Here is a 24,285-nt window from a genome sequence, read left to right as displayed (position 1 = left end):
AGTCTATTCCAACGATGATAGCTCGAAAGCAGATGCTGACCCATAGCTGAAGTACATATGACCATGAGCACAAGCATCGTCATGTTGTCTTCGAGATATATTATTGTCGATGTGTACATGTATGTACTTTGAACACTCGAGTCTGTAATCGACACGAGAGTGCATGAGCAAATATAACATTCAAGGCCACAAGAAAGAAGAATAATACGTATCACAAGCAAGTCGTTCCTGGAATCTATGAACACAAGTACGGGTTGTACATATGGTTGCATGAACTAAATAGTGGCAAGAGCAAGGCACCTAATATAAGGCTGAGTTCAGGTCGATGCCGGCCCCGGGATTGACGACAAACTCTAATTGGTTGACTTCCCTGCACCGGGCAAGTATCAAAACCATCGGGTTATATTAAACGCATCTTCCACGGTTCTACCACATGGTCAGTTAAATCCCCGACCTCATGAATCAAATGGACAAAGGCAACATGGCGCAAGAGCGCGGTGACGAGGTTGAGACCAAAACACCTGACCCGTCAACCCAGCATGGAGACATGCGCCTGGAAGGGTATTCCCAGTTCACGGTAGCCCAGAAGCGGGCTATTGTTGCCATGGGATCCTTGGCCAGTTTCTTCTCACCCTTGTCTTCCAGCATATATCTGCCTGCCTTGACCACTATCGCGAATTCCCTGAATATCTCCGTCTCACAGGTGAACCTGACAGTCACTACTTACCTGGTAAGTGGACGAAACATAAGCTTGTTAAAGAGACCTACAACTGACGAAGTTTATTTCTAGATTATGCAGGGAGTGGCACCTATGTTGATCGCAGGATTCTCGGACACTGCCGGCCGTCGTCCCGCTTACATCATTTGCTTCACAATTTACCTTGCAGCCAACCTGGGACTAGGTCTCCAAAACAGCTATGCTGCCCTGCTGGTCCTCAGATGTCTCCAGAGCGCAGGGAGCAGCGGGACTGTGGCCCTGGCGAACGGTTTGGTCGCAGACATGATCACATCCGCGGAACGAGGCTCATATATCGCCTTTGCTTCAGTCGGAAGCATGTTAGGTCCTTCTTTGTCGCCCATCATTGGCGGCCTTCTCAGTCAGTACACTAACTGGCACTGGATCTTCTGGTTTCTGCTCATCTTCGGCGGCGTGTTCTTCCTCATCCTCGGTCTATTCCTACCGGAAACTTGTCGAAAAGTCGTTGGAGACGGGTCCATCCCACCGCCCCCTTTGAGTAACTCTGTGGCAGATATTATCCGGCATCGCACGCGCAAACAGAAGGGTCTCTTGCCTGACCCGGACAAGGAAGCCGAGGTGCGGAAGAACTACTCCCTTCGATTCCCGTCACCAGTCCCGACTATGAAGGTTGTCCTGGATATCGAGACGTCAGTCGTCCTAATCACCACAGGATTGATGTTTGCTGGTTTCTATGCTGTCATGACTGGTGCGTCGACCTCCTTCCACAAGATCTATCACTTCAACGACCTCCATGCTGCATTGATGTACCTCCCCATCGGCGGAGGAGGGGTGCTTTCAGCCTTCACAACCGGCCGACTGGTCGACTGGAACTACCGCCGCCATGCAAAACGTGCTGGTCTCACCATCGTCAAAAATGTGCGTGCGGACATTCGCAACTTCAACGTCGAGCGCGCGAGACTGGAAGTCGCACTCCCGCTTTACTATATTAGCAATGTGTCGATGCTGACCTACGGCTGGGTGTTGGGTCACAAGGTCAACCTTGCCGCTCCTATCATTCTTTTGTTCATTACCGGATGGTCGATCATTGGTACCTCCCAAGTGCTGAATGCCTTGATGGTCGATCTCTGGCCGGGCAAGTCGGCGGCCGCGACTGCAGCGAACAATCTATTCCGGTGTGAGCTTGGTGCCGCGGCGTCAGCAGCAATCAGCCCTATGCGCTCTGCCATGGGCGAGGGCTGGGCGTACACCACGCTTGCTTTGATCTCCATTGCTGTTTCTCCTTGCTTGTGGGTAGTTGCGGCTAAGGGAATCAAGTGGCGACAGAAGAGAAATCGAAAGGAGGAGAAATCGTCCTGTGGACAGGACTAAATCTGTCTTGATATGTTGCACGAGCTCATGAACTCACGGATCGGTCTAGAGGATACACCTAGGATATGGCTTTGAACTTTGTTTCTCAATTCCTCGCTTACTTACAAATTAACGGTGTATAACCTTCGCTTCAATCGAGAAGTTTTCATTGTCTATGCCATGTAGCTTTGTATCAGTCTGAATGTCTCTTTCCATGGCTTCTTATTGCCATGTACGAATACCCATTGTTGAGGATGGTTATTTCTCCGGGATGTGCCATTTCTCTTCCAGCACCTTACCAGCGCATGGATGGGTGTTGTAAACTGCAAGGATATGGAAAATCACTCGTGAAAAATTAAGGGCTGGTTGGAAAGAGCGCCAAGAAGCACTGGAGGAGAACTTCATTTTATATCACGGTACCCGGTTCAATTGGGACCCGCATCTCTTGAAATGTGGGTTCTCGCATAAAGGGATCAACGTCAGAACACAATTCTCAACCCGTGCGAAGAGTTATGGACTGCGTTACGGACAATCCATTGGATTCGTGTCCGCTTATAATTGCGGCGGAGCCCGCCGAGACTGCTTGCCGATAGAATGATCCGCGGGTAGGCAAAAGAATCTCTGGGGAATCGCCGCTAACTCTTTCAGCCCTTAGGGAGTGGCTTATCAAATTGCGTTCCCCGGAGTAGTCCTCTCCAGGGCGGGCAGAAGGAGACGGTACCATGATCCGAGTCAAACCACCAATACCTGGGGTTTTGTCATTTAAAGAAGACTTGATGACTATTGCAGGTCCTACTGAATGTTCCTTTCTCCTAGCATCGTATAAAGTTCAATCAAAATGTCTGGGCGATTCCTATGTCAAATATTCTGCCCGCAGAATCATCGGGAACGGATCCCGAGATCATCCGTTAAGGTGCCGGCCCGTCTTACCGCCTTGGTAATACGGGCCAGCTTTGCGGCATGGTCCGTAGTAGGCGGTGAGGCCAAGCAATACCGCAAAAGCTCAGTCATTTCCCGTGCTCTAAACCACCACCCTATTTGCGCACTCCCAACAACTCCAATCCGCCTACATCGAGGATTGCATTTATATCTAAAGACTACTAATCTTTTCGTCCCTTCTTTTCGTTATGTTCCGCGCCGTCTTGCCCCGGGCTTCGCCCCGGTCTGCCTTCCGCCATGCCGGCTCCAGGGCTATTCCCAACAATTTCGTTACTCCCATGATCTTCATTGGCCACTCAAAACGTGGTTTCGCTTCTGAAGCAGGTAAGTCGATGCTCACATCGCCATCACGGAGTTCCGGGAGTACCCGGAGAGGTTCTGTTTTCTTGCCGGACGCGATTGCTGATATCCGCTTTCCCGAGCAATAGATCACGACCTGGTCATCATCGGTGGTGGTGTCGCCGGTTACGTTGCTGCTATCAAGGCCGGTCAAGAGGGTCTCAAGGTAAGAACCACTTCTCGCTAGGCTTTCCAATTTTTGATTAGGTCGGTCTTGCCGTTGCAATCCGCATACTAACTGAACACCCTGGCAGACCGCATGTATCGAGAAGCGCGGAACGCTCGGCGGTACCTGTTTGAACGTCGGCTGTATCCCTTCTAAGTCTCTCCTCAACAACTCCCATCTCTACCACCAGGTCCTTCACGATACCAAGAAGCGCGGTATTGACGTTGGCGATGTCAAGCTCAACCTTACCCAGATGATGAAGGCCAAGGACACAGCTGTTGAAGGCCTGACTAAGGGTGTTGAGTTCCTGCTTAAGAAGAACGGCGCCGAGTACATCAAGGGTACCGGTTCTTTTGTTGATGCCAACACTGTTAAGGTCGTCCTCAACGACGGTGGTGAGAAGACCCTGCGTGCTAAGAACATCATCATCGCCACCGGCTCTGAAGCCACCGGCTTCCCCGGTTTGAACATTGATGAGAAGCGCATTGTCTCAAGCACTGGTGCTTTGGCTCTCGCCGAGGTCCCCAAGAAGATGACCGTCATCGGCGGTGGTATCATCGGTCTTGAGATGGTATGTATTAACTACGGAATGAGTTTCCAATGCTAGATCGTGCTAACATTGTGGTATAGGCTTCCGTATGGTCCCGTCTCGGCGCTGAGGTCACTGTTGTTGAGTTCCTCGGCCAGATCGGTGGCCCCGGCATGGACGCCGAGATCTCCAAGCAGGCCCAGAAGATCCTTGGCAAGCAGGGTATTAAATTCAAGACCAACACCAAGGTCATGTCCGGCGATGACAGTGGTTCTACCATTTCCCTTAAAGTTGAGGCTGCCAAGGGTGGCAAGGAGGAGACATTGGACGCCGACGTTGTCCTGGTCGCTATTGGCCGTCGTCCCTACACCGAGGGCCTGAACTTGGAGCAGGTTGGAATCGAGAAGGATGAGCGTGGCCGCCTGATCATCGACCAGGAGTACCGCACTAAGCTTCCCCACGTCCGTGTCATTGGTGACTGCACCTTCGGTCCCATGCTGGCCCACAAGGCCGAGGAGGAGGCCGTTGCCGCCATCGAATATATCAAGACCGGCTACGGCCACGTCAACTACGCTGCCATCCCCAGCGTCATGTACACCCACCCCGAGGTCGCTTGGGTTGGCCAGACCGAGGCTGAGATTAAGGCTTCCGGTGTCAAGTACAATGTCGGTACCTTCCCCTTCAGCGCCAACTCCCGCGCCAAGACCAACCTCGACACCGAGGGTCTTGTTAAGTTCATCGCCGATGCCGAGACCGACCGCATTCTCGGTGTCCACATCATCGGCCCCGGTGCCGGTGAGATGATTGCTGAGGCCACCCTCGCCATCGAGTACGGTGCTTCCTCCGAGGACATTGCCCGCACTTGCCACGCCCACCCCACTCTCTCCGAAGCCTTCAAGGAGGCTGCTATGGCCACCTACTCTAAGGCCATTCACTTCTAAATCTTCAGATCTCATATATCCTATCACCATGTACCACTTTTAGCTAACCTAGACTAGCTCGGCTAGCAAAACACATCATCCATGTAATCTTCTCCTTGTTTTCGTGAAATACACATGCTGCCCAACTCGAAAGGACTGTTACAGTTGACTTTAGTAATGTACACTTATGTGGTCCAATTGTATTGCGTCTAGCCCGATATTTTGCCCAGACCCAGTCCTATTCAGTAGAAGCAAGTAAGTAAAATAGAGATGCGTCTATGTATAGATTTATGTTCTTTGTCTTTGGTCATTTCCGCTCCATATCTCCAGACCATTGAGTATTCAAGAACAGTTCTCCGATTTCCTTCAGACCCTTGTTCTCGGCCAACAACAACCGAAGGAACATCCTCGACTGCTAGGGATTAAATATTCCAACAATCTCGGTCTACGCGCAGATCATCGCAAATCATGCGACTAAAGCAAGTTGCTCTACGGAGTAAAGTATCTGGATTCACTCGGTTGATGGTTGATATATATCGGACAAGTACGAGTGTATTTTACTCTGTTTCGTTTTATTAGTATGCCTTGGCACTCTGATATAGTTTCTTGTTCGAACCAAAAATGATTAGAACGAGATGCCAATTCCACCAACTGTTTTCATTTCTAAAATTTCTAGGATATAAAGACAAAGAAAAAAAGAAAAGAATCAAAAAAGAAACTCCGATAGGGGGAATCGAACCCCCGGCTGCCGTGTGAGAGACGGCGATGTTAGCCACTACACCATATCGGATAGGGACTGCGAATTACTTTCTTATGTTAAGTTTTGACATCTTAGGTTTAGCGCTCTTTGTCCGTGTGCGTCCCCGTGCGTGGTTCTATATAATCCCTCTATTGCCCCTTCAACTTTTCGCTGTTTTTCGCCCGCCCGCTTTTTCTTTCTCCTCGTCTTCGTCTGTGCTCTGCAGGTGAGGCATTTCTGCTATTGATCCGGATCACCCGCACCCGAGAAGGAGCCCAGAACGGCAGAGAAGAAAATGCGATCCTAAACCATCCCTGAAGGTAGAAATTCAATCTATAACTGGGAGGCAGTATTACCGCTAGTACCTCTACTGCCACATGCCGCCGCAGGGGACAATGATACCAGGCAATGATACTTTCTTCCGTGACTTTAGCAGTTCCTATTTTATACATATCTATCCAGTAGGGTAACGTGGCGCGCCAGCCATCGTGCGGCATATCCATCGCGTAATTGAACAGTGCTTTTCCAATTTCAAAAGCTTCCATAGCTGTATCATACAGCGGTCCAATATAGTGAGACTCGCCGTAGTCATTCCACAAGATAATCTCGACAAATTCGGGTTAGATATACAGCACCTGCTGCCGAGTTCTCCTCTCTAGCACCCTACTACTCCCAGTGACGACTCTGCTCTCACACCTGTTTCGTAGGCAGGGCTGTCGGTGCCCCTGTCCCGGGGTCCCCTCTTCATTATATAATATTGATAATAAGTAACTAACTAACTTACTTATTGTTATTATATCATAAATACTACATAGATACAGTTATTTATCCGAGCAACCCGATAGATATTACATTCAGCTATGGTTGCGTTAAGGTCCCGAATTTAAGTCCGAGATTCGAGAGTGGAGTATCGGGGGTAATATTTGACCACAAGTACCTCACGGAGCTGCACTCACTTCATCGAAAGAGACCTCCGAGTCTTCTAACGAGGTCTTTTGCGCCTCTATGCTTTAAATGCGTCTCGGTTCATCGCATCAAAGATGTGGAATTCATTCCTCAAAAGTTGCTGGAGACAGTTTTTATCATCAACAAACCTGCCCACACGATGATAATCGTCGACAACCTTTGGTCTCTGGCCGTTGCCTCTGGGTTACTGGCCACATTCCTCAATATACTGCGGGGGCGATTCAAAGAATACCAAGGACGCAAAGCCCATGGCTGCGGCGTTATCCCATCCTATCCCCAATGGGATCGCATTTTCGGCCTCGATCTCGCCTTGAGCCAAATGAAGGCCCTCCGTGGAGACACTTTTATCCCATGGCTGGCAGCTATGCATGAAGGCCAACCGAGCACATTCAAGGTCCGTTTCCTCGGAAAACGCCAAATCTACACCACCGAGACGGAGAACCTTAAGGCTATGACAGCGATCAACTGGAAGGATTTTGGCATCAGTCCTCTCCGACGCAGTACGAAAGCTTTCCACCCGTTCGCAGACAAAGGTGTCAACACCGTTGACGGGGACGACTGGGTGTTCAGCCGTTTCCTCATCAAGCCGTTCTTCAATCGCGATGTTTATACGAACACTGATCGGATCAGGCCGTATGTGGACTCGTTATTGTCTCTACTGCCGGATGGAGAGACATTCAACATCCAGCCCCTGCTCCAGCGATGGGTAAGTCGCACTTGCAAAAAAAGCAATTTGAACGTTTCATTACAATGCTCATACGAACATAGTTCCTGGATTTGACCACTGATTTCATCCTTGGCGAGCCTATGGGGGCCCTCAATCATCCAGCCAAGGCCAAAATCACATGGGCCATGCTGGATGTTCTTCGTGGCAGTCGCCAGCGTATGCAGGTCGTTCGCATGATCAAGTGGTTCAACTGAGACTGGTGGCTCAAGGCAGTATACGAGGTTCATGCCTTTGTCGACACACATATCACAGCGACTTACAAAGAAATCGAAACCCGCAAGGCACGCATCGCTGCTGGAGAGAAAGTAGGCCCTGAGCGGGAAGACCTTCTATGGTACATGGCATCACACGACTCCAACTACGATGACCTGCGGTCTCAATTGGCCCTGCTGCTGGTCCCGAACAACGGCACAACTTCGATCTTCATCAGTAATGCCCTCTGGCACTTGGCTCGTCACCCGGATGCGTGGGCAAGATGTCGCGAGGAGATACTGACATCAGTTCAAGGAGGTGAGGACGAAGCGGTTGGTCAACTCAGCTTCTCTACTCTCAGAGGCATGAAGTTTCTCAATGCTTGTCTTGATGAGACTCTACGACTAAACCCAAACAACGTCACCCAAGTCCGTATCTGCATGAACGACACGACCCTCCCACGTGGCGGAGGCAAAGACGGCCAGTACCCCATCTTCGTCCGCAAAGGTGACATGGTCCAAGTCACCAAGACAGTACAGCAGCGCAATCGGGAATACTGGGGTGAAGACGCAGACGATTTTCGTCCTGAGCGCTTCCTTGAGCTGAAGCCCTTCTGGGAGTTCGTGCCTTTCAGCGGTGGTCCTAGAAGGTGCCCAGCACAGATGATGGTCATGACGGAGGCTGCATACATGTTGGCTCGTTTGGTAATGCGCTACGAGCGAATCGATTCCAGAGATGCGAATCCATATCATGCTATTATGCGGATTGGACCAAGTAACAAGACTGGTGTTTTGGTTGCCCTCCACAAAGCACGCGAAGGAAATTAGTATCGATGAACGACAGTTGTTGGGTGACCGGAAGGCGGTCACCCATGTGGGTCCAGATCACTAGATAGTTCCGCTTCCTCTTCCTCTCTCTCTCTCTCCCTCTTGTCCATCAGATCTTAGCCGAATCGACACTAGTTGTTTTCCCCTTTACAGGTACAACGTAGTTATATCGCCATTAACAGTCGACATGAGAATCACGTTAGCTGAAACTTTAGAACATTAGCTTGACTGTTAGATGCCAAACTGATCCATGCCTTGCAACTCTTTATTGTTCATATATCCGCGTTTCACTCGTTTCTAAATTCCTGCAACGGACCAGCACAACTTGGAAATTGTTGGACATGGTGGTCTGACCATCAGCCAGGTGCGGCAGGCACCAACCCCCATAACTAGATAGTTGGGCATTTTGCCCTTTAGGAATTGACAACTCTCTCCCTCTTTCATCGCATCACTACACTGTAGTCACATCAGAAATCGAGGTAGTTCTGCCCGTCATACCCCATCAAAATCCGTACTCCTTTCCACCTCATTTCTCTACAACTTCATTCAGACCTCTTTGATTAACTTCGTTGAATCAACTGTCATATAGAATCTCTGATTGTTTCCGTCACTTAAACAGCATTATACCCTTAGAGATTTGCAATTATATGACCACCAGTCGGAGTCGGGAATTTTTGCTACGTTGGTCACGTTTATCTTTTGGATTAATTCATTCATATCTAATTACAGCATCGTTAAAAGATTTATAGGACGCCCTGGGGCGACCGACAATCTTGTTTTTTATGATTGTGGAAGCACCTTTCCATTATTACGGTCATCACTAGTGAGGGCCTAGATATCGCCTTAATGCAGTTGCCCCTCAGAGCTCTCCTACAGTTCCCGGTCATCTGTTGATAATATCGTCCTGCATCGCGAAATGGTACCGGCCACGAGATCAGCGGCCAGGAAGGCCTTCACTGCGTCGACCTTGACTCCTCCAGCCTTGAAAACACCGGAGGTTCTAGAAATGATTCTGCTTCAGACAAACATGCGCACTCTTCTGACATCTTGCCTACGTGTCTGTCGAGACTGGCATAATCTGATCATCAAGTCACCATCGATTCAAAAAGCCCTCTTCTTCATCCCAATCAAAGAATCCGAATGGGGCGCGGGAGAAAAGGTACCTAATCCGCTGCTGGTAGGGATGTTCCCTACCATTTTTCCTGCTAAGGGCGACCCAGACAACCGCGACTTTCATTTTTCCGATTGCGCGATGACCAAAGATCCCGTAACTTTGGATCGGTTTGTCCAGAAAGATGCTAGCTGGCGCAGGATCCCGTGCGACAACCTCCTATTTCAGAGCTCGGCCTTTTCCATATTGATTCTGCCAGGGGTGGCGACAGCGCTCACTGTATTTGACCCCAGTACTAAGAAGGCTGATGCCTGAGGTATGAGCCCTGTCATGGGGCGTGGAGCACCCATCCTGGGTGCGTGGGGGACTGTGGGCTGGACAGGAGTAATGCGTACTGCCTGCACAGCCTCCTTGGGTCATGTGACCCACAAACCTGTATATTATCCTCGCATGCTGCTTCTTTGGAGAAGCAGCTATTAGTTCCAATATACCCTGCGTATATCACTATCTCTATTTCCCGATCCTCCATTACATACAGCATTCCCTTAGGCATTCCATACCTAGGGGTCTCACAGTTAGTTTTGCAATCAATCTAAGATTGGAATTTCCCGGCTGACATGATGTATCTAGGCAAATCCGAAGAAGCAAGCAAACGGAGGCGAGGGCCTCCGAAGGGGAAGGCTCTTTGAGATCTTACTATTCGATTCGCCCATTCTAGTTAGAAGGTCCAGGCGTGCACGCCTGTATTGGTCAGCAGATGAGCTGATTGATTTCCATTCGAGTTGTGAACTCAATAAAGACGCATTTCATATGCTCTACCATAGGACACGACGACTATCAAATTTTGAGGTAGTCTGATATTATAGCGGGAAGCCAACCAACTAGCTAAATACTATAAGTAGTTCATGCATCCGCCAGCTCGTCAATCTGAGCTGCTGTATTACCTATCTTCAATGTCAGCTCCTTGCCCTAATAAAACAGAGCTGACTACTTCTGGAGTTGCCGGTCGATAATTGTCTAGTTAATATCGGGTTTGTCATAGCGATTGGTAAGATCGCGCTAAGAACGATCCCTTACGGATATAACAATGGAAGTATCCTCACCTCTTACCCTTCGGTCACGGGGAACTTTACATCCAAGGAGATCATACAGTTCCTTTTCCAAGAACTGCTGCCAGTAGTCTCTTAGAGCTAACACGAGGTCTTCATCGGTATCCTTTGATACGATTCGGTTATTGACCTTGACCCGCCACTCTATGAGATAATAGATATAGGTTGGCGGTTCTTCATTGTAAGTACAATCCTCATCCTACTGAAAAAACTGAAGTAATTCGAGATTTTCCGGTCATGATTGGCTTGCCGCATTATTGCCATTATCGACCGCATACAAAGGGGAGGGGCTGTACGTGGACCGTGTGTCGTAAGGGCTATGAAAGAACCCAGGCGTGGGCGCATACCGAGAGTCCTGCTCCCACGATTCGAGCCCTTCGGGCTGGAATATACAGTCAACATCGGGTGGGCTTCGAGTTATCTCCCGAACTAGTTGTAGCTTTAAAGATATATATTAGCTTGCTTGAAGATAACAGCTTCACAAAGACACTAGTAACCAAGGAAAACCATAATCCGAGTTTCTGGGGCACTGGCGTTCCAAGCTTTGAGGACGAGACGAGCACACTCTAACAAGAGAATTGGATGCTGACACGAGCCTGGTGGTATACCCGTGGCTGGATCATTGGTAATTCCAGGCCCTTACAACGGGAATTTGAGTTATGGAGATCCAATCCTTTGTGGTATATGCATCCAATTCTTGTTGAAGACTGCAAGTCTAGAAACGGGTGTTGTGGTCGTGATTGTGGATGTTGTCTTGATGCTCAATGTGCAAATAGTTCAGCCGGGGCGCTTGGTATGGGACACTGCACTCTAGAATGCGGATGTTGTATAAGATCGCGTGGCTTTGAACTGAGTGAGGAAAGGGAAAAATTTCTTCTTGATCGCTTCTCATCTGATGATCAGATGGATACTATGGATCATCAGGTCGATCCTTATCAGCGCCGAATTTGTCTTGTCTATATTTGGGGTTTGAGTGTGAATGATAGCTAGATCATCCAGAATGAGATTCAATTTCAAAATGTTGCTGCTATGGGACTTTCAGATAAGGGAAGTGAAATTTGAAAGAAAAAAAAAACGAAGAAGCATTACCCTACGACTGCTATGGTTTGCCCTCGACAAGCAAACCTCCTGGGAGTCATGTCCAATGATAAGAGACTTCTACCCGGGGATTTCACTAGGTCTGTGGGGTTACACATTCTCTCGGGTTTTATGTGGCAGCAGCCGATTTAGTGTATCTGCAATTGAGGCTGACTGTCCCGGCAGCTGGTTATACCTGTAGACTTGCGCGGGACCTCTTATATAAATCAAAATTAGAGCCTAGCAGTACCCAAGGTAGCTCTGGATTACTATGAAAAGGACCTGAGGTTAGGAACCTTAGTAGCCAGTTGGACGGTTTCCAAGTGTCAATAGCAGAACCAGTAACTATACATTGCTTATTAAGGGATCTGTAATAGTAATTCATGTATTTTTATTTATCTGCCAGGCCAAAATAAGGCATTAGGGCATTGAATCCAGGCATTCGGCATTGAGCGCTATACACCGTCGTAAACCGGGTCTATTATATCCCTGGTGGTACCTTTCTACTGTGCCACTGAGAAAGACATGAGGTGCCTAACGAAATCATTGCAAATGATGATACTCAGAGGCTATAGACCTCGACCTAAGAACACACTCTCCCTTCATAGCTTGTTAAGTAGAATCATACATTCCTAGCTAATAATACATCTCGCCATATAAGGCGCAGAGGAAAAACAAAGCAAAGCGTGATGGACATACAGCGAGAATAACGCAGAGCCGAAGCAACGAGCAGAACGATAGAAACATGGTAAGGATAACGAATAAGAAGAGTAAACCAGCTGCAGTGACCGAAGGTAGCAATTCAGGTAAGAATAATCACACGTAGCCTCAATGGCAATCCGTCTGCGAATGGGAAGCTAGAGCACCCCCGGGAACTAATCCACGTCTTCATCTAACTCCTCAAAATGATAATTGCCAAGGCTGCCACGAGATGGGCGAGGACGATATTCCATTCCTTGTGAGTCGACGATACTTTCTTTCACAGGAGTTAGGTGATGTAGTGCGATGTTCTCGGAGCCTCTAGCATGCGGGACGGAAGGAAGAATAGCTATTTTCTGTAGAGACTTCTCACTGGAGGGAGATCGTCGGCGAGGGAAGTCTGCATTTGGGTTGATCTCGAAGGAAGACTGGAAACGAGACGGACGGCCAAGAATCGGGGGCAACTACGTATCTTCTTCATCGGGTTCAAGAGTATCTTCAGACTCCATACCCGCAGAAAGTTCATCCTTGTAAGGCTCGAAAACATCTTCGAGCCCCATGTCGGAACCCTCATCCTCACTATCGCAATCCCACGGCTTCATAGGGACGTTGGCTGCTCCACTAAGGGCACCGATTCTATGGAGAATCCATTGCATTTGGAGGAGATCCCATGAAGGCAATGGTAGGTTTTCTGGATCCTTGGTTTGGAAAATGACCAGATCACCAGAATTCATCTTGTGCGCGGATCCATCAGTGTTCTCAACACGAATATTGAGTAAATCTGCGGGGGGATGAAGCGAAATACTCGGTTTGTCCTGGACCTGAACCTTCTGTCGCGTGACCTCGGGAAGCCAGTAGAAGCGTGTGATCAACTCTTTACCGTCATCGCGCAGATGGAGCGGCTGGAGGGCAAAATAACAAGCCCCCCAAAGCCTGTGGGCGTTGGGGCACAAGGAAAGCAAATTCTCGCAAAGCTCTGTGCCACATGGGCCCGTCAACCGGGCTTCCCATTGATCGACTTGGTCTTTGCCCCAGAACATGTGTAGCGTTTTCCAGAACTTGTCGTACGTGTCAGTGTTCTTATTGTTTCCCGATGATTGACTTTTCTTCAGGGATAGCGGGTAGATGTGAGCCACATCTACCTGGGGGAAATTGGTGATCACACAGCTGAAATCGTCGCGCTTAAGACACTAGTCAAGGTATTAGTACATAGATCATTCCTCACTCCATGCAAATTAGACGACTCACAGCTGTTTTTGCGGTCAACTTTCGCTTCGGGCTCTCCTCCCCTAACTTTCGCTTCCCTTGTGTCTCAGGCAGCCCTGCGATCATCCTCGGCTTTGTTTTCCCTAAGGAGTTTCAATGTCAGTCCTTCCGTCGGTTAGAAAGGGGTATGAAAAACGGAAGTAGCTCACAAGCCCTGATCATGGCGAAAGTATTCGCGCCTGTCATGGAGAGGGACGCAGAGGTCTGGGAGCATTCCGCCACCTGGAGAATCTCTCGAAGGGATTCAATATCGGACAACCAGAGGCATGCCCAATATGTTGAGTCCGCTTCACTTTCATTTGCTTTTTTTTTGAGTTTGTCGATCAACTTTGCTCTCTCGGTATCCACAAGTTCTGGCAATGGATCAATAGGCGGAGGGCTCCATGGAATATCAGCAACTGGCATAGTAGGATTCTCGATCGGAGGCGCTTCCTCAAAGCCAATAAGCTCTGATGAAGGTTCCATGTTGTCGTGATGGACTACAGTCATGGCTGGTCGATAAGGAAACTGCTGAGATGGGTGGAGTTAGCCAAGTGCTCCCAGCACTGGAAGGCACGTAACTCACCTGACTTCCCTCCGAGGCCCAATTGAGACGCGCAATACGTAGTGCTGACGATAAAAAAGTTTGCTTGGTGGCTGGAACTCAAAGTAAGATAAAAAAATGGGAACTCAATTGTGTCTGCATGATAGAGATAATGAGAAGCGTCAGGCTAATAAGCCACGGATACTCAAGAACCCACTACCCGATATTGTAATAGTGACCTCAAGGATCCAGATTGTAAACATAATAATCGAAGTGACGAGGAATTTCTTTTGGCTCATAAGCCTTAGCACACTTTAAGGAAGAGGAAGGAAGATGATAGGAATAGGGGGAAGAGAGGGAGAGGGGGGAGATGGATTAGGGAGGGATGATAGATCGCTGTAACTCTTCAGAGTATCTTGAAAGAGTTGCCTAGCCTCTTGGACTTCTTGCCCAATGCCCAAAAAGCAGAAATGCCAAACTTAGGGCGCCTACCAGTCAGATGCCCCACCAGTAGCAGATGCCTCGCCAGTAGCAGATGCCTCGCCAGTAGCAGATGCCTCGCCAGAGCCAGATGCCTCACTAACATTTGCTGCACGACGAGCAGCACGACGAGCAGCATAGGCAGCACGACGAGCAGCATAGGCAGCACGACGAGCAGCATAGGCAGCACGCAGTTTATTGTGAGCACTGACCCCAGAACTGGTAACGCTTTTGCCCTGAGGAATTTCTGGGAACGACTCATACTCTGGTTTCTTCAGTATCGCTTTCAACTGCTTGGAGCTGGCAAATTCCCGCATCCCCTGGATGTACTTTGAAGTTTTGGCGAAAGGGTCAGTTCGGAGAACAGTATCTGAATAAATAACCCAAAGGCCAAATCGTGCACGACTCAGAGCAACATGCAAGCGCCGGAAGTTTGCCATAAAGCCAAGGGGCTTAGTGCGTACTGCATCGAAGATTATGAAGTCACACTCACTTCCTCGGAAAGTCTTGATCTTCTGGATATTTAGATCAAGCCACGGGATGTGCGAGTTATTGCTCCGTCTGTCCGCCTCTTGCAAATACGCTCTGTACTGCCCTTCGTATCCAGTTAGGATTACGATTGAGTCGAAAGCTGCTCCCATAGTATAATGAATGTTATTGGCGAGGTCGAGAGCGTCCCGGACATTCGCATCGTTCATGTATGACGTTCCACACATACTCTGCTGCCCGTGTTCCGAATTGAGGAAGGCGACATTGGAGTCAATGTTGAAGTTCCGCTTGTTGAATGTCTTGACAAGGTTGACCAAACCAGTGGGGTCGATCTTGTGTTCGAAATCCCAACGCAGCATTTCCTGGTGGAAAACGGTAGTCACTAAATCGTGGATGTCCCCTGCTAGTCTGCGCTGTACAATCAGTTTCCCGACGTCGTATCCCACGGTGATGAGTCGAGGGAGAAGGGAAACATTCAGTTGGGACCTGAAGGGGTTTTCCTCGGTAGTCGACACAATCATTGGGCCCAGTTGCTTAGGATCCCCGAAAAATCCGAAGGCAATCGGGAACAAGTAAACTAGGATTGGCAAAACCTCTGGTTCTTTCATCATAGTAGCCTCCTCAAACGCCACAAAAGAGGGATGCAGACTATGATATAGAGTGGGCTGAGCGATTGCCGAAGGGCAAGAAACAATGATGTCCGCCATACCAATCACGAGGCGCATAAGTCGTTTACAATCAGATTTGAAGCGCCTTTCTTCATCTTGTTCAAGGCGACCACCGGCATCCAGGCGGTTACGGTACAGCAAGGTAAAGCATGGGAATTTCTCTTCCGACTTGAATGGACCTTCAATGAGCCCAGCAACTTGGAGCATGCGCGTCCCTAGTGAGCATTTCAGTGTCTTGACGCGGTGATCCTGAAGCCCGTCGATAGGAGACTTCGTCTTAGGCTCTGTGCGCTCAAAGTGTGATTTAACGCTATCAAGGTACGCGATGACAGCGTTGTATGCGAAATCCTCATCCATGTCGTCTGCTTGGTTTTTGGTTGACTCATGCTCAGGCTGACTGATTGGATCGGTCATAGGGTATGTCCTTTGCGGTATGGTATACCTGCGCTCCGCAATACTAAACTCCGATTCAACTGAATGTACTCGAATGATCATCACAGGTTCGTCAGGGAGGAGCCGTGTCGCAAGATTATCCAGTCTCTCCGCGGTATTGTCGGCCGAGGCGTTTGTTGGGCAGACAATGACAGATTATCCTTTGACCATTTTCTTCTGAGGAGCCTCGTTTTCCCCAACAGTAGACTTGACATAACTGGTGAATGTTGGAAGCCAGCTACCATCGAAATCCTTTGGGTGAACGGGGTACTCAAAGTTACCGCGCTTTGCCTGAATAATACTCAACAGAGACAGAACGTGGGACTTTCTAGTCCCCGATGCTCTAGTCACGACAAAAAGGCGTCCGGGCATATGACCCAAGTTCGTGAAGATTTGACTAGCATCCGTGTAGATGCGATCATTCCTTAGCCGCTTAGTCATCTTGATCTGGAAACCCCCACTGCACTAACTATGTTGTATATATTGGAGGGGACCTTCGAGCTTAGGGCTGAGCCCTGGAGTCCACGTGGCTCGGGGACTCGAGGGTGTCCCTTTTCAACACCTGCTATTTGTATCCTCCATCTCTTCAGGATTATATAATGAGGCTACTCAGTAACTAGTTAAAGAAAGGACAGGCAAGGTCAATGCGTGGTGGAAGACAAGGTCCCCAACTACAATAGGTATCTTTTTTTAACCGTGACCCGAATCGCCTGGCATAGCTTATCACCTAGCGTCGGGCCAAGCTACCAAAAAGCGGATAGCCACGAATTGATGACGTGGCTTTCGAATACATTGCAGCCTTATCATATATGAACTGTGCCTTTTCCGCTCATGCAGGCAGATCTGCAATCTGATAAAAATTGATATACATAGTACATTTTTTCTCACTTCTCTTACCAGTGGGGTCTTGCACTGATCTCCCTCCAGAATGCGACCGCCATTACTTCTCCCGCTATTTGTCACGATTGGCACTTGCAGAACTCGTACCTTCCCGTTCGGGATCGTACCGTTGGTCGTTCCTTCCCGTTCGAGGGGAGTCGTTTGCGTAGGCAGTCGTACCTTCCTCCTAGAGTAAGCGAGGATAGGGCTTTGCCCCTAGGGGTATAAAGACCCTGGAGCTCTACGTTCTGTTTTCTTTCCTTTCCTCTTTATACGAGCCGAAATAATTGCTACGCTTCGCTCCGCAATTATAAATCAGAAGGTCTTGACTCTTACGTATGTGTCACGTGGCCAAGTTCTTCTAGTAGGGCTGAAATAATAGCAAAGTAAGTGTCCCATCATGTGATCATCATTTGCTCGCACTGCAACGACTATCTCGACGGCCGCAGGCCGGCGAGATCACTCGTAATAATAATCAATGCGTAGTGAAAGTCCAAATTTCGCAATCAATTAATTATCACCTATGATAACGCCGCCGGGCTTATAGACATGCAGTAAGATCGGGACAATCATGCGCTAAACCCAGTTGGACATAGGGCACTACTAGTCCTCATTACATCTATAAAACCGCCTATACAGAATCAGCACGATTATCCCCCAAAACACCACGCACAACCGTGGTCTTTCTGCTGTCCCCCTGGATTACCATATCGGATTTTATTGTAAGAAGCTTTTGGATATGAGGTCATGAGCCAGAACAGCGGTGAGAAATTTTTAGACCATTCTAGATAATATACATCGCATTCTTGACTAGTCGCTTGGATTCTAACGAAATCTCCTATCCTTTAAGAATACATTATTAATAGGTTATATACTTCTTTTATTTTTCTTTTCATTTAAATAATATCTTAAAGTCCTATACTAATCGGGTTGAGTTCAGGCGAAAAATGTAACCAATCCATCCCTCCACCTGGGCGCTGAACAATATACTAACAGACCATAAACTAGAGAAGGGGAATAGTAGATAAAAGATTTAACTTTTGATAAGTACAATATCCAGCGAATAACTAGCGAGGAACAATCCAAGAACCCCATCCTAGAGCCCCTGTAAACGCCATGTTCTATCAGCTAGTTCCTGAAGAGTCTCTCTATCTAGAGTAATGTCGTTCTCATTTCCAGCTGGCTGCCGTAGGAAAAGAGTTTCAAAGGGAATGGTCAGAAAGTCATTGGTGAATTCCATTTGTCCATTGACCTTTGAGATTTCGATCTGCTGAGTGCTTTGAACCCCTCCATCAATACGCTCCCATCGATCAATCATAAGCCGGGGACGCATCCTGTCGACCTTGATTGTGACTGTTGTGTTGACATTGCCTTTAGCTGGGTGCAGCCACCACTCAACGTCTCCCCGGAGCTTCATGTGAGACTCGGAAACTCCCACCTCTAGGGTCACCGTAGGCTTATCTGGAAAGCCTTGAGGGGCTGGAAGAGGTCCCCAGCCTTGATCTCCTTCTTTGCCACGGCCCTCTTCCCTGATTGTGGCCCCGGCGTAAAAGCGAACGCAGGCTGCAAGACCCATCTGGGTAATAACGCGGGTCAGCGCCAGGTTGACAAACTGACCGATGTCAGAGTGGATTATTGTGACCATCTTGACAAGCAGAAGGTTTGCTGCGAGATCGAAGGAATAGCGGTTGGGGCTAGAGAGCACAGAGGAATCAAGAATATCGGATTGGATTGAACGGCTAGGGATGTAGAAGAGGACGCAATCACTGGGAAGCTCGCCGTCTGGAATATTGTCTGTTTGATCAAGTGAGTCGCTCGGCTGGTGGACAGAAATGAAGTTGGGCGATTCTTTTTTTAGGAAGGAACGTGTGACTGGACGTGAATAGGTCTGCTGTCTATTCCCCTTTTGGATGTTACGAGATAACAGGGAATCGTCCTTAATTCCCGGATGGTCGGCTATCTCCTGAGGAGCAGTCAGTTGCTGGGATTGAGCAATCATGGACTTTTCAAGCCGGCGGAGCTCTATATCCATGATCATGCAGAATTGCGTTCCTCCTTCATATTTATACCTTGGTATAGTCGAAGGGAGGTCTTGTAAGAAACTGTCCCTATGAGGGAGTTCACATGAGCTGGAAAACATCTTCGTAGTAGTAAATTCCACGGGTATCGGGCCGTAGACATATAACACAGAGAAGTGATGATAGTCCTGAGACGGGTGAAATACGGTCAAAGAGAATCCAGGAAACTAATTTCTCATTGATTGACTATCTAATAAATCAGCCAGTCAGTCAGCGAAGGAAGCTTAGCAGTGACGTTATTATTTTCGTAGAAAAGTGTAATGAATTGTTAACCTCGGGACGTAACCGGAAAGGGAGCGGCGTATGGAAGCGTGGCTAATTCTGTGAGCGGCGGTCTTCTAACTACTATATCTATGACTAGTCATTTTAATGTTTTATATTAAGCACTAGACGACACATGGAGAACCTGGGGGTGGGGCAATGAGCGCAACACAAGTTTTAGTGTCGCGCTCTTCCTTTCCATCCGTGTATTCGCATACTCTCTTAAAGCAGACAATGAGAATTCCTTGATAGAGCTATGTAGAGTATCCTGAAAGTGCCATTATCTTTTTCTTTTAGTGAATTTATGGGTCTTGCTCCGTTTAGTGACTGATGAACAAAGACCTCGGTCAGCCTCATCCGCCATACATCCGGGTGCCCGAGTATTCTGCTACGCTACGGCTTGGTTTTGGTCGAAACGCAAGTTCATTCCTAATATGAATCAAGGTATCCTGCTTTTGCTGCTCCTGACTGAGGAGGCCATTTATCTCAGTGATAGATGGTCCAGGGAGGAGGGATCTTTGATGGTTGTCTGACTGACTCATCGCGGAGTGATACCGCACTAAAGCCAAGGCCTGTGCGCTGACGGTCTCGATCTGTTCACGATTAGCATCTATAAGCCTGAGCTATCAACAAGTTTTGGAGAGGGACCCACTGGCTGTTGAAGGGGCCGACCCGGGTAATAGTTCCTTACCAGCTTGAAAGACTCTGTGAAATCAAGAGAGCTTGGTGTTTGTTGTTCCGGCTGACATAACTGCTTTGGTTGAGGCGGATCGGATTTAGTATTTTACTGATGGGAATTTCATGAAACGTATTTGGAGGTTCGGCAAAGGATGGCTGTGCTAATGGGATCGCATGACAATGAACCCGTTTGAGGTATACAAATAGCTCCGGGTGCTTTGAAAGGCGACATCGTTCTTAAGAGAACGACCGTTCGGAGGGAAGGATGGATTTTCCGGGAGTATTGTCTCCGGATGCTGGAGCTCATTGATGGAAGACATTAAACGCCTTCTCTGGACTGGCTTATAGCTTGGAAGATAGCTCTCTAGTTTGGTTAGGACGTGGTTTGTGGAGAGTTGCAATGACGTGATGGCTTATACAATTCGGCCTTATACCGGATCCTTAAATACGACATTAGCCATATACGGCTTAGCGAAGCATGTGATTAGGGTTTGACAAAGACCCCCTCTGTTGCCCGACATGGAAGGCAAAATCGATCGTTACTGTAGGCATAGGATGTGAAGGAATGATGAGCTTTTCATTCCGATGATAAAGGCCTCGCCGAATATGGAGCAGAAACCTGGTGGTTCCTGGTTGTGATGGCAGCTGAAGTTACGTGCCACCAGGGAGTACCTTGAAACTGCTAAGCAGCCAGAGGCATGCTTTCAATGCTTCGCAAGTGAAGGCCTTCCGGACAAGGTTCGCTTTCAGATGTTTCATGATCCCGGGTGTGTTACGCGCCACTTTGCTGCTATTCATCTTAAAGAAGAACCACTCAAATGGAACTGGTGTGAAGTAGGCTTGCTACATCGAATGGCGTTCCAGCGTCATGCTTCGGAAGTGCATCGCGTGCGGAGTCGCTGGCGATGCCCGAATCCGATGCAGGGACTTCAAAAACAAGAATAGGCCGGCCATGGATCAACGAAGCCATTGACTCGGTATCCGTTTACTTCCAATTTGGAATGAAATCGCATTTGCCGTGCCCAGCGAGAATATAGACCAGAGAAGTTCCATACGAATCCCGCGCGCGAGAAGAACGAGCACGAGCAGCGGGAAAATGAAGCAGTTGGCAGCATCTGTCAGCAAAAATACCCTCTAGAGCTTTCTATTCGATTTGTGTTGAAAAATTTTGGTCCTTGGTTCTGCTTTATTTGTTCGAGCCACCGAGATTTGGACTCAGAGCTTTGCCTCTCTTGGGAATACGAGTGATCTCGCCGGCCTACGGCCGTCGAGATAGTCGTTGCAGAGAAAAGCCCCTCTTATTGGCTTATTGGCTTCACAGCTACCCCCGTAGGCTAGATCAACTCGCCTGCTTTTGTCATAATTCAGCTCGAAACTTGGCCACGTGACCTTACCTGGTCACCTGATGTTCCATTAAAACGCTATTATTTCTGGCCCCTGAGAAGAAAACTTGGCCACGTGACACGTACGTACGCTGGAGCTGAAGGTCGCTTATTAAGCGGTCCTGAATCAGGACGTATTAGGTAAGCCTCGATGGACAACGAGGTCCGAGAAAGGCACTGATCAATACACATGACCATATTGGGAAATGACGTGATAATATGCCTCGAGAACGGAAGACTCGAACGCCAGTCTTAGTTGGGCAGAGACGGATGGATTAACGCGGGTCTACCCGAAGATGACTGTGAATGGATACGAGCGTGGGAACGGAGTGCCTGAAGCGGTTGGGAATGTTTGTGTGGGAACCATCAAACTCTGTCTATGGGTCTAGTCCGCGAAAGGGATAATCTTACGCCCATCATAGGATTACAGCTGTGGTAACCGCTGATGCTTGGCTACTTTAATCTATCACATTCGAATGTGGAGAACAATTATACCTTTGATCCTCTTTGGGACAAAATTTACGCTCTGAATGATAAATACCATTTCACAGAATATAATCTATTCAGTATCCAATGAAAATCGCCGTCCGCAACTCCAATGGGTCCAGGATATACTATTATCATCTTTCAGTTATATACGTTCTACCCCGCCTCCCCTAAAAAAACCCAAGGAAAAGAAAGACCAAAAGAAATGCGCCAAAACTAATTGAATTAAAAGCTTCGGAACGGAAAATATAAAAAAGAATCGTTCCAGGTAAGGCTCGTAATTTTACCCAGTCGGCATCGTCCGCCAACGATCATCCAGAGAATCAGGTGCTTGCTCTATAAACCTCGTCTCATCCCCCATTCTCTGGAAGTTGGTTGGTTTGAAACGAACCGTGATCAAATCCTCGATTTACTCTCTGGTGCTTCAAGGGCAAATATGGATCTTGCCTTTTTCATCTCCCACAGCACCCCTGCTGTCAAGCCGGTCTATACTCTCCTCGAGTCAAGTTACTATAACCGCTCGCCGCAGCCGCATCTGCCTCTGCCACTGCCGGTCAAGGAGCAGCCCAAATTCTCGCTGCCGTCCATATCGACTCTGTTCGGGGATGCCGATAGTGCTCGGCACGCAGTCAGTGAGTAATTCACTATCATATCAATATATCATATCAATCTCATATTAAGCAACATAACTAACCTATCCTCAGAGCGCCGACGACTTGCTCCATCTCACCGTGACCGAGATGTCCAGATTCAGCCCTACGGACTGCCCCCGCCACCACCACTGCTTCCGCGCTCCGGAAACGACCACAGCAAGAGCCACTCCCCCTCAGAGCCTAACACCAAGCCGGACACACACCCGCACCGCTTCTCCATCTCCAGCACGAGATTCATACACCCCCCGCACAGCACAGCAGCACCATACGCCCCACCCGCTCTAAGTGCTAGTTCCCACTTATCCACCGTCGATGTCCTTCAACCAACAAAGTATTATACCCGCCCTCCAGCAACGGCATCCTTCCAGCCCGCCATGACTGTGACTGCACCGCAAATGACTCAACCGCACATCCAGGCCCAAACGCAGCAGCAGCCTAGGTCTCAGTCATCCTCTGCTCTGACCTCCCCTATTACTCTCACTTGGCATCACCACCATTACTCCCCGCGCTCCAGTTCAAATCTCTTCCAGAAGAACCGTGATCGCTATATGTGCCGCACCTGCCGTAAGGCTTCCTCGTGCCCTTTTTGGCTACACACCCATTTCCACTCGCGTACCCGCGAGAAGTCATTCCGCTGTACTCATGCTGGCTGTGGAAAGTCTTTCTCTGTTCACAGTTATATGAATCGTCCTGAACGGGGCTGCTACTCTAGTCGGCCGACTGTTGCTACTGACCTGGTGGTGTGATTGTCTTGTCGTCTTACTATTTTTCCTGTAGGGGTGGATTTTCTCCTTTGCTTCCTTTGAAGGGCGGTGTTTTGTTTGGCGTTCTTTCATGTGACGCCGTGATACCCTGGATCTTGGCCTTGGCCATTCTTTTATCGGATTCCTAGTTGCTTCAGATGAGCCGGATCTATACACTACTATATTATAGAATTGCAATCGTCAATATACATTCTACGGCGTCTGATTCTTTCTCCCTTCTTATTCTGACATTGTACTTTTGTTTTTGTCCTTGTGGTTGGCATTGTACCCGTGTCAAGACACCACCTATCCTTTCCAGGGTGTTGTTGGTGTTCGATTCCCACTACATTGATCTAGTTATTTTCCTACGCATGCGAGTGTATGAACTCAAAGATTCGTCCATCCACGCAAATGAATCGTCACCCTCCGATGTAGAAACTGTCTCATCATCGTCTACCGGGAATAGTGAAAATATCGGAATGAGATTGGAAACTAATGGGTGGTTGGTGCTTGCTATGGGTCTAGTCTTTGGAAAAATATGTATCATGAAATAGATGAGGTTGAAATACTACAGTCGGCGAGGAGTTCCTTTCCCCTGACCTGGACTTATGCATCTAAATTCTCCGTTGACCAACTGGTTAAAAGAGATAAGCCTAAAATAATGACCCTGTGATTTAGATGCATATTATAAAAAGGCTCAAAATTATCGGCTGTTGCTGGACCTTGAGATCTCGTGTGCAGTAATTGCTTTTGGGATGTGAACTATGTGGGTTTACCTTACATCAATACAGTGAATGCGAACAGCGATTGTTTTAGAAAAGTAAACCACCTAATTACTAGCGGAAGAGATGGATTCACTGCCAGGAAACATATCGGCAGC

At 48.3% G+C, this 24,285-nt stretch overlaps 8 protein-coding genes across 8 annotated transcripts; 5 read left to right on the top strand and 3 right to left on the bottom strand.

Annotated features, from left to right (window-relative positions):
- Positions 1–466: 466 nt before the first annotated feature.
- N7518_003161 (MFS transporter) lies at positions 467–2,068 on the top strand (the record flags this gene model as incomplete). The annotated part of the gene is made up of 2 exons (XM_057184088.1): positions 467–730; positions 791–2,068. 2 exons carry the CDS (start codon positions 467–469, stop codon positions 2,066–2,068), a joined length of 1,542 nt encoding a protein of 513 aa, XP_057045538.1.
- A 1,106-nt stretch (positions 2,069–3,174) lies between these two features.
- Positions 3,175–4,961, top strand: N7518_003160 (dihydrolipoyl dehydrogenase; the record flags this gene model as incomplete). The annotated part of the gene is made up of 4 exons (XM_057184087.1): positions 3,175–3,310; positions 3,415–3,491; positions 3,580–4,062; positions 4,122–4,961. The coding sequence occupies 4 exons, from the start codon at positions 3,175–3,177 to the stop codon at positions 4,959–4,961; spliced, it is 1,536 nt and encodes a 511-aa protein (XP_057045537.1).
- Positions 4,962–6,784: 1,823 nt separating this feature from the next.
- N7518_003159 (uncharacterized protein) lies at positions 6,785–8,391 on the top strand (the record flags this gene model as incomplete). Its single annotated transcript, XM_057184086.1, has 3 exons — positions 6,785–7,351; positions 7,414–7,528; positions 7,568–8,391. The coding sequence occupies 3 exons, from the start codon at positions 6,785–6,787 to the stop codon at positions 8,389–8,391; spliced, it is 1,506 nt and encodes a 501-aa protein (XP_057045536.1).
- A 4,460-nt stretch (positions 8,392–12,851) lies between these two features.
- N7518_003158 (HNH endonuclease signature motif containing protein) lies at positions 12,852–14,118 on the bottom strand (the record flags this gene model as incomplete). The annotated part of the gene is made up of 3 exons (XM_057184085.1): positions 12,852–13,577; positions 13,636–13,736; positions 13,803–14,118. The coding sequence occupies 3 exons, from the start codon at positions 14,116–14,118 to the stop codon at positions 12,852–12,854; spliced, it is 1,143 nt and encodes a 380-aa protein (XP_057045535.1).
- Positions 14,119–14,664: 546 nt separating this feature from the next.
- N7518_003157 (uncharacterized protein) lies at positions 14,665–16,227 on the bottom strand (the record flags this gene model as incomplete). The annotated part of the gene is made up of 1 exon (XM_057184084.1): positions 14,665–16,227. The coding sequence occupies one exon, from the start codon at positions 16,225–16,227 to the stop codon at positions 14,665–14,667; it is 1,563 nt and encodes a 520-aa protein (XP_057045534.1).
- Positions 16,228–18,220: 1,993 nt separating this feature from the next.
- Positions 18,221–19,156, bottom strand: N7518_003156 (uncharacterized protein; the record flags this gene model as incomplete). The annotated part of the gene is made up of 1 exon (XM_057184083.1): positions 18,221–19,156. The coding sequence occupies one exon, from the start codon at positions 19,154–19,156 to the stop codon at positions 18,221–18,223; it is 936 nt and encodes a 311-aa protein (XP_057045533.1).
- Positions 19,157–20,747: 1,591 nt separating this feature from the next.
- N7518_003155 (uncharacterized protein) lies at positions 20,748–21,241 on the top strand (the record flags this gene model as incomplete). Its single annotated transcript, XM_057184082.1, has 3 exons — positions 20,748–20,776; positions 20,807–20,975; positions 21,179–21,241. The coding sequence occupies 3 exons, from the start codon at positions 20,748–20,750 to the stop codon at positions 21,239–21,241; spliced, it is 261 nt and encodes an 86-aa protein (XP_057045532.1).
- A 1,204-nt stretch (positions 21,242–22,445) lies between these two features.
- N7518_003154 (uncharacterized protein) lies at positions 22,446–23,408 on the top strand (the record flags this gene model as incomplete). Its single annotated transcript, XM_057184081.1, has 2 exons — positions 22,446–22,641; positions 22,714–23,408. The coding sequence occupies 2 exons, from the start codon at positions 22,446–22,448 to the stop codon at positions 23,406–23,408; spliced, it is 891 nt and encodes a 296-aa protein (XP_057045531.1).
- Between the last annotated feature and the right edge of the window lie 877 nt (positions 23,409–24,285).

The sequence above is a fragment of the Penicillium psychrosexuale genome (genome assembly GCF_028828465.1).
Source record: "Penicillium psychrosexuale strain IBT 29551 chromosome Unknown utg000002l, whole genome shotgun sequence".
NCBI classification, from domain to species: Eukaryota; Fungi; Ascomycota; class Eurotiomycetes; order Eurotiales; family Aspergillaceae; genus Penicillium; species Penicillium psychrosexuale.
This window is presented reverse-complemented; position numbering and strand designations above follow the sequence as displayed.